The sequence below is a fragment of the Schistocerca nitens genome, chromosome 3, assembly GCF_023898315.1.
Source record: "Schistocerca nitens isolate TAMUIC-IGC-003100 chromosome 3, iqSchNite1.1, whole genome shotgun sequence".
NCBI classification, from domain to species: Eukaryota; Metazoa; Arthropoda; class Insecta; order Orthoptera; family Acrididae; genus Schistocerca; species Schistocerca nitens.
In genome coordinates, this window is record NC_064616.1 from 579,727,738 (window position 1) to 579,740,468 (window position 12,731).

The following is a 12,731-nucleotide window of genomic DNA, read 5'->3' on the forward strand; positions in this document are numbered from 1 at the left end:
CATGCATTCAAAAATAAACTTATGATTCATTTAGAAATCAACTTAGAATGTGTTCAAAAATGAGCAGGGATGCATTTTAAGATCATGAATAATTGATAGACCAACGTGCACCAGATGCTAGGCACTTTGTGAACCACAGTCCCCCCCCCCGCGCCCCTCAAGAATATGAATTTGGGCTCCCTCCCAACTAAAAACTGATTTATTCACAGAGAAATGGAAGTAACTCTGTCCCCAGCAGTGAGAAGTCGGCAGTTCAGGACACATATAGATGTAGGAAATCCCAAGCGAGACACATGTATGCACCCATAACGCCTGGGGAATGGTGGAGCAGGCCATGTATAGATGTCCACAGCAATTGGTTAACTTTCTTGAGCCCTAGACTCCTTTGCTTGTACACCCTAGTCCTGAAGTGGTGGAAGTCTGCACTACTTGTTTTCAACAATAAACAAAAGCTATGACAGCCAATAAATAATAGACAAACTAGTTTTGAACAGTCGCAACAGACATTATGCCTCTTGCAAAAATTGTATGACCTACATTGAGAACTACTAGCACATTAGCTTGCAAAGAAAAATGCAATAACTTAGATTTTCTGGGTGACGACCTCAATTTCTTTTTAATATTTAGCAATTTCTGAGGTGGTAGCTAGGTTCGAACCTGGCATGTAGAACAGTTTGGAAAGCTTCAAGTGAGACAAGTGGCAACCATATTACACAACCAGAAGACTATGTAGAAAAAAATTCACCAGAGGAAATTGAAACTACAATTCTATATTCAAGTGCAACAATATTAGTCATCAATTTGTTCATGAAACATGACGTATATGCAAGACCAAGTGTTTCAAAATAAAGACCAGTACAATTAATGAAATTGCTTATTAGTGTTTTGTTAAGTACGCTTGAAAAGTAATTTTCGCAAATTTACAAACTTTTTTTCAAATTTCTGAAGTGCAAAAGAGGAATTTCACTGTTTCTCACTATCTTTTTGCACTAATTTCCTCATTATGGATTATCTCTTCTTTTTCAGTCCTGGTCACTGCTGTGTGCAAAATGTCACTACTACTGGCTACATGTATGGAAGCAGTTTCTGGTCACACATTCCTATCCTCCTCCTCTGCTGACAATTCCCCATTCCTATCCTCTTCCTCTGCTGTCAATTACCCTCCACAATCCTTGCCCATTTTGTGTTCATCCCACACACACCCAGTGAGAGCATTTCCTCTCAATATGGAAGTTCAAAAGCTGACATGCAGAGTTCAGGTACCACCTTTATGAGCCCATCTACTGTTCAACACACTCTCTATAAAATCAAAATTTAGTTAATTATTCAGGGAATACTAACATAAAATAAGCCAAAATGAATGCTTAGAGCAGACACAATAGGAAATTTTGTTTGACAGCCAAAATCATTCTAAATTGAACACTTTCTTCTATTTGGTATGACTTAAAGAAGCAGTTCATCTCAATTCTATGTACAGGGCCACTTAAGCCACCTACTGCAGACTTTTATAGGAAGCACGAGAAAAGAAAAGTGACTATACATTAGTTCACCCTTATTCAAATCAATCCAGTATTTTACTAGTAACATATACTACAGCTCAGCCAGACTCAAGATCTAGTGGATAAACAGTGTTGCCGCCTCTTCTGCAAGTATAAAGCAATAAGAGAACATTTCACCTGGCATTTGACAAAGAAACATCGTTGGTTTGGCACTTTCCGAACAAGTAGCTCGCAATAGCATTTCTATACTACATTCACTAGCTAGGAGCACCAAAATTTTACATCCTGTAGTTAATATGCAAGCAAAATTGCAGAGAACAAATGTAAGAAAGAAAAATGAACTATTTTAATCCTTCTGTTTGGTGTAAATACCACTTTCAATCTTTGTTTGGGTTCTATGTGTTACAATGCAACTCTCTACCTTTTACCCAATTTCCACCTCCTCCCCTCTCACCCTACCCCATTCAGTCACACATCCAAAAATTTGTTTTATTACGCAGAGGCAAAGATAAGCCACTACAAGGCAAGAGTGAGGAATGCAGTATTATATGCTGCTGACACGATGACACTAGGAAGAAATGGGACAGAACAACTACAGAAAGGAGAGAGAAAAATACTAGGTTCTAAAAGAGGTGGAGAGAGGTGGATGCGAAGACCTAGGGAAGAATTGTACCGGAACATGAGAACAATATCCGGGGAAATCAGACTCAAAAGGGCAAGGTTTCCTGGACATGCAGTTCGGACGAGTATGTACAGAATGATGAAGAGAGTGTGGGAAACAACAGGGAGGAAAAGGGGAAAGACAGGAACCAACTGGGTTGTTGAACTTCGGAAGGACTGGTTGGAATTGGGGATCAAGGTCGAAGGAAAGGAAAATTGGAGGAACAAATATACACCGATGAATATGTCGGAGATCAATGACGGAGAAGAATACAGTAAAAGATTAGAGTGTCACCAGTGGAGCCGACAGGAGAAACGGACACTGAAGATCTCGGAAGAAGATTGGGAGAGAAGAAGAGACAGAATGAAGAGGTTCTGGGAGAAGAAGAGGAAAATGCAGTCCACAAAGGAGATACCCGTGGTCTTACTGAGGCTGTAACACAAGAAGAAGAATAAGAAGAAGAAGACTACTGGCGACTCCCTTTCACAACCTGTGCTCGCAGCTAAATCTGTATTTAATCAAAATTTAAGTAAACGTTTCAAAAAATACCTCACAAAAATCCCACGCAAAATAAGCTTTCACATTCTCGTGTGACACACTAATCATACCCCTGCACAGATGAAGTTCGTGGTTTCCATATCAGGAACGCTGCAACATTAACCCATTGGATCTAACTCAGACCTTGGGCTATGCTACAAATAGTCTGCCATTACTACTACAATGACGACAATTTCAGGATCACACAGGGGGTGGAAATATCATGCACTAGCCAAAAGTTTACAAATTGTATTTCATAATCAACTACCACATAATATCAAAAGCTAACTTCAAGATAATATCTATACTAGCTAGCATATTTATATGCAGACGTCAAATTTCTCGACTTGATCACAAAAAATCATATTACAATACATGTTTAAGGATAGATTTTTAATACTGTGTGTATTGACTTCAGTACATGCTTAAAGTAGTTTTTTTTTTTTTTCCCGGTTCTAAATTTGAGACATTTAACATGTGTTCAATATGCTGCACTTGTTAGTGTGTGAGATGAAATAGTGGTGTCACGCATCCTGTGCTGTCGTTGGCTCATATAAGCAAACCGAACAACCTAAAGATTACTCGTTTGTGAAGCTAGTATTCTGCATTTGTTGGTTTCCCTATTTATATGAGCATATTACAAAAATATGTATTTTAAATGATATACCATATTAAAGGTCTCTCCAAAATGTGTCTTTTTTTTTTTTGTATGGTTTGTTGTTTGTTTTGCTAAAGTGAAGTCTGCATAAAAACATGTTACCACACATTTTAAGCACTTCATTTAGCAGACAAAAATAGGTAGTTCTAACAAATGAATTTCCTCTTACCACTTATTAATGCACATTTTGCTAACTTTCATTCCGTTGTTTACAGGGAAAAAAAAAAAAAAAAAAAAAAAATTACCAGCTTCTCTCCTCTTCTGCACCGCAGAATGGGTCAACCCTTATTCCAAATTTTCGGGTAGTAAACTGCATATTGAACTGTGCTGTTTTCAGACTCACAGTGTTTGATAGCAAAGTTTCGGCCTTTCTGTTAGTTTTCTTTTTATGCAGTCAGTGGAACATGAAAAACCGTGTGGAAGTTGGCAAGACACCCTTAGGCTCTGCTATTCGAGCCTTTGGAAGGCTCATAAGAACTGTACTCTGAAGAAGCCATGCCACCGAGCCCCTACTACATAGGACTAACAGGCATTTCAAAGTACACCTTAAGATTAGCTACTACCTGTTCAAAAAACATCACTCAATGTCAACAGTTCCAAAACCGTTCACTGCCATTATTCGTGCAAGAAATCTTTGAAATGAGTCCTGATAATTTACTTTCTGTAATACATTATTTTAATATATATTTGGGGGTGGCTCCACATCAGAGCCTTTAACTATGTACTGCACCTGCCCCCTGCAGTATGAGCCAATTTTAACTATTTACTAAGCAGATTACCAGTAAAGATTCATTAACTCTACTTAAAAAGGATAGTTTTGTAAGAACAAAACATTACCTTGTATACATTTCTTCCTTCAGGATTAAACAGTGCAAATGTATGCCTTCTTGACATGAAGCTCTGTTCAACATCTCGCAGCTTGAGTCCATCAAGAGGCAGCATGTACTTTTTCTCTCGTTCCTACGAATAAAAATGGAACTGAACAACTTACTGTAGATCAAGTACACAGTAGCTTCATTAAGGGTGTGGTGTATGATTTGCTTATGATGAACAAAACAACTTCTTGTGTATCAGCTCACAAAAAAACTACTATTTAACAGTATTCTATCTGCATAAATGCAATAATTTTTCATTTATTTGAAACAATTCATCTGGCAACAATTGCATTCTAAAAATAATTATTGATTCTAGTCTTCTATTTACATCTATCAAGGTGGAATGATGACTGGTTTACCACAGACGCTAGTATTTACTTCAATGCTTGCATTACTTAACTGCCAAAAGATATACTACAAAGGAGAGACTAGTACAAAATATCATTGTATTTTGCATCAACCAAGATTAACTGTACTGCGCGCGCGCGCACACACACACACACACACACACACACACACACACACACAAATATTTAACAACTAAGGAACAGCCAGAAAAGTTTGCAAAAATTCATAAAAATGCACGAAGTTAGTCAGTGTGGTAGACAGATGGTAATTAATCACTTGCATGGGTTTAGAAATGGTTGGTTCACATCTCTATCTAGGTAGAAGATCTGTGCCTACTACAAAGTCCAAGCCTATAACATACTGAAATCTGCAATATAAAGAATTAAAATTTTGAAATCGTTAGACCATCAAGGAAATTACTTGCACAGCTAACAGGCCGTCATGTACTTGGGATAAATTGCCGAGTCATAACTTCCACATAATATTTGTTTTGGTGGCATTCAGTTACAGTTGGTGCTAATAGAACGTCAGTGTGTATGCCATTGTACCTCTCTCCTTATAGAGTGGACCCTGAAAGACATGACAGCAGTACATTATCTGTGGCTGGTATCACTGCAAAGTGTACAACTGCAACATCTGAACATATTTTCCCATAGATGATCTGTTTAGTGGATTACATTTCTGTTACAACAAAGCCATAAGTACCAGTTGGTGAAGCTTTACAACAATGACCTTTCTAACCCAAAACTGTACAATGAAATTCTACCAATGCAAATGTAGTATTAGCACCACCGAAGTTCACAGTATGGCATGTATCACAGTGAGAAACATTTAAGGGAACCTTTTATATATTAGACCACTACCACCAGTTCATTGCTAGCTTTCTGTGCTGCATAGGAAGTATGAGTAATTGTGGTATATTAATCAATTAGATCACCAATTAATGACTGAAAATACACAAGAGTATATTCAAATCAATGTTTAAGCCTTTCGATGCAATGGATGCTTCTCGTAACTGAAATATAGAAGCAATGAATAAACATTCAATGAGTTATTTTACAGAACTACAAAATCAACATTTGTCTGTTGAATGAAAACTCAAGTACACTAGAAGACTATCATGCTGAATTTATGCCTACAATTTTTTCTTTACCTTAGTGATATTGGTTATTCAGATAATAATCTCTCAATAATAGCAGACAGGAAGGAAAAAGATTGACGAAGAAGGGAAGGGGGAAGGAGGAGGACAGAGGGAGGGGGGGGGGGGGGGGAAGAAGAAGATGAAAGAGGAGGAGGAGCAGGGAGAAAGTTTTTTTTAAAATTCGAAATTACCTCTTCATCTTTAAACCAGGATATGCTTTCTGAGGTAAGGACAAACCAGTAGTCCCTGGAACCACCTTTCATTATTCCCAAATTGTGTATACACATGTAACCTTTACGAATAACTTGATTTCCCAATTTACGTCCTGCTTTAACGGAATTTTCTGAAGATTGTTGGGCACTGAAAAGAAAGTTTAGTCACATTTTAGTGCTTGTTCAAAATGACACCCACTTATTAAAAAAAAAAAAAAATCCCTGACAGATATTTACTTGGCAAATCCAATGAAATCCTCATGATTTGTGTTCATGTATGCTAGTTCACAATCTATCAATAAAATAATTTGTTCTTTACAATTTTGTTCCCGCTGCCGGATGTGTGTAGTAATTATTCGTTCAGTTTCTTCGCGCAATCTAGGATACCGTGACATCTGAAACAAAAATATTTTAGTTGATGCTGTAGCCAAACTTACTTTTTTCCTGTATGACAGAGAGAACTTTACTCATGACTAAAGAAATTGACTTTGAGACCCAGGCAGGTATTACTTTATCGGTTTTATTATTGTTGGATGACTCAATCACAACAGATCTCTCTTACATTGCTGCTAAGAACCCTAAAAAGAGTCTCTCTTATAAAGACAAAACAGGAAAGGCCCAAGGTTATTCAATTCAAAAACAAGAATTAGTGTAATATTTGCTACTTTTTATTATAAGTGCTAAATTCTGTGAATCACATTTTCAACATACCTTATCGGTGCAAACTCTAACTACATTTGACAGTTCTGCTACAACCAAGTCAACACATTTTAAGCTTGGTTCCTTTAACCGAGCAATTTGTTTCTTAACAATTGCCTCAAAGGCCATATCAGGTGTAAACAGGCCAACCCTAATACCTGAGAGGGAAAGAAAACAAGAGAAGTTTAGAAAGGGGGAAAAAAAAGGTTTGTATGACATATCATTGCACCAATCCCCACTATAATGAAATAATAGTGTAGTTCACATTAACATTCTTGTACTATAGCTCAAATACAATCATTTTGTGAATGAGATTGCAGTGGTGAAGGGGTAGCATTGCTACCATACACCCTATCATTTTTGACAAGGTTCTGCACATACCAGCAAAACAGGAACACAGCAAGAGCATGGTGCTCGAGAAAGGAGTACAACTGGCCAGCGGCTGGGCCCTATCACTTGACTCATTGAAATGTCATTCACAAAGTCATTTTAATCAAAGTGTAAGTAGTATCACATTTAGAAATATTATTAAGATGTATCCAACTTTCATTTTTGCTACTGGAGCAGTGCCTTAACAATAAAATTGCAGCAATTTCTTCTGGTACTTCTGAAATAGTTCTGACCATTTTAGAAACATAAAAACATTGGTTATACAGAAAAGAAAATAAGAAAGTTGTAACTGAACTTTTCCATAGCTCTTTTGGGCAAAAATATACAGAAAGCAGTAATTCAATCAGTGTTGTACTATTTCTATGAACAAGTAATAGGAAAAGATCACTGCAGTCACAATAAAACCTGCACCCTTGATTTCTGATGTCTTATCACCAGGTACTCATCTTTTTGGATTTTTATTCTGGCATTTTATTCACCAACAAAGGACTTTGGGGTAATAAAAGAACATACATGAGAGCTTTCAGATTTGTTGCACATTGGAAAAAAAAAAAAATGTACACCCAAATACTGCACACTGATGGTAGTGCATAACAAAACAGTGCTCCAAGCCAGTAAAAAAAGACACAGACAAAATAAAACCTCCACTATTTGTGGAAAGCCATAATTCTAATGGCAACACAATAAACATGTAACCAATAACAACTTTCAGATAGTAAACTCCAAACAATTTCCACATAGTGTGTGTTCAATTACATTCTCAGAATCAGTCACCCATTATTCTAAAAATTATGAAGGAAATAATGGCTAAGAAAGTAAGCAAACACAACCAAACAAGTGAACTACAGATGAAACATCAGAACAAACTTCTATGTGTTACAACCAAGGATTATTACTTGACAAAGAGACTCATAAACCTAGCCATAGAAACAACTTTATCACATAATTAGGTACAGCGATGTCCCATTTCAAAGTAGTGTGCCCTGTTATCTCTCAGTGCATGGAAAATAGAAGAAACTGCTTTTGTGTTCTGACTCAATGGCTTGCAGTTAGCATCATTAAATTTATTGATGATGTGAAGCACAAAAGAATGAAAGTGCTAAAAAGGTGATGGAGCTTGCAAACAAAATGTCTTTATTTCTCTTTATGGTAATATACCTTGCCAAAAATCTATGTATTATACAATATAAAGTAACTTATAAGTTACTTTTGAAAACACTAAGAGACTAGTTAGATTTTGTTGTATACAACAGAATTACTCCAGAAGAGAAGCTAATTTCAGAAACAGTAGTGTTTAAGCAGCCAGAATCAGAAATGAAGTATCTCCCACAAGTTGAAAAGTCCATACTCAATAAGACTACTGTGTAGTAAATAAATGTAGTTTAAGTTTGAAATGATTAGCTCCTAAATTATTGGATAAAAAAGGGAATTTATCCCTATATTAAATTAATTATTTCATAATATTACAAGTTTTCAAACATTATTCATGATTGAAACTGATCACGCACAGTTCAGGAAATAACTGCAGGTAACTAACTAACTAACTAGACAACACTCGCAAAATTTCATGATTCTGTCTGCTAGTACATGTACAGCATGAAAACTAGACTTTGTATTACTGAATACACTGTACTGTTTAGAACCACAGCAAAGAACAAATCATATATTGAATCATTTTTCAAACTTAAAATAGTTTAAACTTGCTACTCCTTAAAAGTAGCAATTGTAATACTACTGACTACACTGCCTGACAAAAAAAGTGAAACACCCAGAAGACATGGTCACAAGTCAATGTAAGTTCATACACATACACACCATGTAAATGATTAGGCCACATGGATGCCATTTCAGCATTTGAGAGTTTGAAAGGGGTCTCATTTCGTCATTTGGCCAGCTGGTTGAATCCTGAAATTATGTATTTGTGCAGTATTCAGATGTAACAGTAGCCTGATGTTGACTGCATGGAAATGTGAAGGTCAGCATACTCATCGTAAAGTTCTGGTCAAATACGTCTGACTCCCCACAAGCAAGGATCACTGTATTGTGCACCACACACTCTTAACACTTCACATCTCTGCCAGCCATCTGAGAACAAGTAATGACTCCATGCAACATTGTGTCATCCTCCACCATTGGTTAGAGGCCAGCAGCAGACAGGCAGACTAGGAAATTACCATGCCACAAAATGTTGTTGCAATGAGCTGGAAGCATGGACTGCTGATGAATATAGTCACATTGTGATCAGCACTGAATCAGGTTCTTCACTATCTGGACGACAATCGCTGGTAAGTATGGTGGCAACCAAAAGAGAGGTCCCAGTCATCCCATCTTTTGGAGATGTACAGCAGTGTTACTCCTGGTGTGGGGAGCCATCGGGTATGACTTCAGGTCACGGCTGATAGTTATTGAGGGTAATTGAAGGCACAATTTTACATCACAGACATTCTACATACATATCTGATAGAATCATATCGTTGTTCTCCCCCCCCCCCCCTCACCCCCCCCCACCCCCGTCTACAGAACAATGCCCATTCACACATAGCATGTGTGTCTATGAACTGTGTGATGATGATGTACTCCAGTGGCCAGATATGTCCATGACATGATATGACATGACATGACATGTGGGACCAGCTCAGAAATCTACCCCATTCCAGTGGCAGTATTCCAAAGTTCTAGTTACAACAGTTGTGGGCCAGCTTGACTCTGGACACAATACAATGGCTTTATGACATTCTTCCAAACAGAGTCAGTGCCTGCATAGAGGCCTGATAAGTGGAGAAACGTTTTATTGGTAAGTGGACAAATACTGTCAAGTTATTTGTAAATGTGACTCAATTTTGTAACCACTAAAACAACATCACATACCCACTCCACACATGAATTTTCATTTCATTTCCTCCTCTCCTTCCAGTTGCTTCATTTTTTATATCAAGCAGAGTATTGTTCTCTAATCTGGCATACTGCTGGACTGAAATACAAACCATGAATATTTCTAATAGCAAATGCTATTTCTCTTCTGAGTTCTTTTTCATCAAATTCCATTTTGACAATTTCAAATGGAAACCTCTCGTGGAATAGTCTGTTAATCTTTGCACCACCTGAAAGTTCCATTGTATTTATCTGTGCAGAACCAGATCCTTCAATAGTCCTTTCAAAATCCGATTGCAACTGCTGAATCATCCTGCAAATTATTATAGTACACAGAAAATATTCAATAAAGTATCATACACACAATTTTTATGAATTTTTTTTAAGTCGGGTTCTACACCCTGAAATTACATGAGCTATATGATAGGCTGTTTACATTCTCTCTCTCTCTCTCTCTCTCTCTCTCTCTCTCTCTCTCTCTCTCTCTCTAACACACACACACACACACACACACACACACACACTACTTTGCTACACTGATCAGCAGCTCCACATCTTAATGATCATCTTCATTTGCCTGCTCATCATCACTGATCATGTAATCTCAGACACAAGTTGCGGTCTACTGTACCCACATACAGGGTGCAGCAACAACTTCCAGATTTCAAAATGCAATAACCATTTTATCGATCAGATTTTCATTATTTTTTGATAACATAGGTACATATATTAAGTTTTGTTTTATGGTTTTTGAATCATATCAGGTAGGTGCCGCCCTGCATTATCTGGGTGCAGAAACATAACTTCCTTGTTTGACATGCATGCCATTCAAGCTGTAGTGGGACAGGAGTGGTCTCATTTGACAGGCACAGTTATAAATTGTTTTCTCTTCCAAGTTAGTCACAATCAGCTGGGAACACTGAGGAGCTTGCATTTGCCATCAAGACCTACTTTTGAAATGGATGCTCTGTGAACACAATCCAGTGCGTCTTCTAAAATCTCTTCAATGTAGTCTCGGTGCGCCGTGTACCAGACCAGAAATCAATTGTTGCATGGGTGACTATGTTCAGGCAAACTGCAAGTATAACAAGAATAAGAAATGAAGTCCCTTAGCCAATCAGATCACATGAGAACAGTAAGGGCTTCACTCTTGCAATTATCACAGCATTCTGTATGTGGACTGATTGTTCAGTGAGGCGAATTCTTCACTATGACTCACTTAGATCTGTACAAGTTTGCAATTGTGCAGGAACACTCTGAACACTACTTCCAATTGCCTGTTGAGCACTTCCCAAAAACTTAGCCGAGGATGTAATCCCCCCTCCCCTCCAATGATGAAGCCCATTTTCATTTGACTGGATATAACAAACATACAAAACGTGCATTACTGGGCTCAATCCACAACAATTCCATCAAAGGCCTCTGTAGTCATCTAAAGTCAGTGTGGTGTGCAATTTCCTCAGCTGGGCTTGTTGGTCCCTGGTTTTTTGAACAAAATGGGGTCACAATGACAATGACAGTGAATTCAGACCGTTATGTGAACAAGTTGGAGGAATTTTTTTCCACAACTTGATGAATTGGACTTAGGGGAATATTTGGTTCCGACAGGATGGAGCAAGAGCTTGCGCTTTAATGGCTGTTTTGAAAGGACACTTCCTGGAGCGCCTCATCCCAATACGGGGTGATTTGGACAGGCCAGCCTGTTTCCCCGATTTGGCCCCTTGCAATTTTTTTTGTAATCCCTTGTTTATGCCAACTGTCCAAGGACACTATGAGACCTAAAGACTAACATTCAAGCAGAAACTGGCAACATACTAACTCCTTTGCTGGGAAGGGTCATGAGGAATGCCGGAAATCAACGTATTTGTGTATGGGCATTGGAAGGGGCGGGAGGGGGGGGGGGGGGCACCTTAAAAATTGTCCTACATCATTTAAAAAAATTAAAAATATCTAATCCATAAATTGGGTTTTATTGTGTTTTGAAATCTGGACATTATGTTGTCATATACTGTGGTTCATAATTTAACTGCTAAGTACTGAAATGACTCTCCTAGTCTACAATTTTTTTCCTGTATAAGCCCTCTTACATACACACATTAATAAAAAATGTATTTTTTAACCTACCACTCACAATTACATACACTATAAATCCTACAGAAAAAAAGATGATTCTCATTTTTTCTATACGAATCAGCACCTATCCTTGTAATTTCTGTGCTGAAAGGTATCAGAATTCAATTACTTTGCACATGATCAGATTTATCAATCACAGAAATTTAATTAGTTCAGTACTATGGTTCTTCAGCTTATCTCTTCATTGCAATATGCTATTTACTTTTCAATAAGAGGTGCTGTATATTTAATAGACTACTGACAACTTCAATGATCCTGTAGTGCACCATTTCAATAGGTGGTATCATACCTGAAGTGAAGAAAAGATAACATAGTATAGCCACTGATTCTTAACAAATGTCATAATTTTATAACTATTTCAACCAAATTTGACTTTTCATCAGAGACAATCTGGAAGGGGGGGGGGGGGAGGGGGGGGAAGAAAAACCCACACACACTGCCACCCCCCCACCCCTCCCCCCACACACACACCATAATGATTGTGAAAACTACTCCTTGGACACATTTAAAGGACCTTCATGGTGTAACTGCAATGTTTCACAGAAGTTAAATAAATGCTTATTCTGAACTACATGAAAAGTATTAATTTTGTGATACATGCGACAACAGATTCGTACTCTGCCTCTAAATGAAAACTTATCTGAAGATGCTATTTCATAGCAAATTGTATTCATATGAACTATTTTGACATGTACTGTTTGAAATGG

The 12,731-nt window shown here is 37.6% G+C and overlaps 1 protein-coding gene across 4 annotated transcripts in view; it reads right to left on the bottom strand.

Moving 5' to 3' along the window:
• Nucleotides 1-12,731, bottom strand: part of LOC126248490 (dynamin) — a 117,730-nt gene that overhangs the window by 72,662 nt on the left and 32,337 nt on the right. For all 4 annotated transcript variants that reach the window (XM_049949517.1, XM_049949521.1, XM_049949519.1 and 1 more), the window contains 5 exons: nt 10,005-10,204; nt 6,643-6,788; nt 6,169-6,326; nt 5,911-6,079; nt 4,193-4,315 (listed from right to left, as the gene is read on the bottom strand). In XM_049949517.1, the coding sequence (XP_049805474.1) occupies nt 4,193-4,315; nt 5,911-6,079; nt 6,169-6,326; nt 6,643-6,788; nt 10,005-10,204 (796 nt within the window). The remainder of the gene's footprint in view (nt 1-4,192; nt 4,316-5,910; nt 6,080-6,168; nt 6,327-6,642; nt 6,789-10,004; nt 10,205-12,731) is intronic.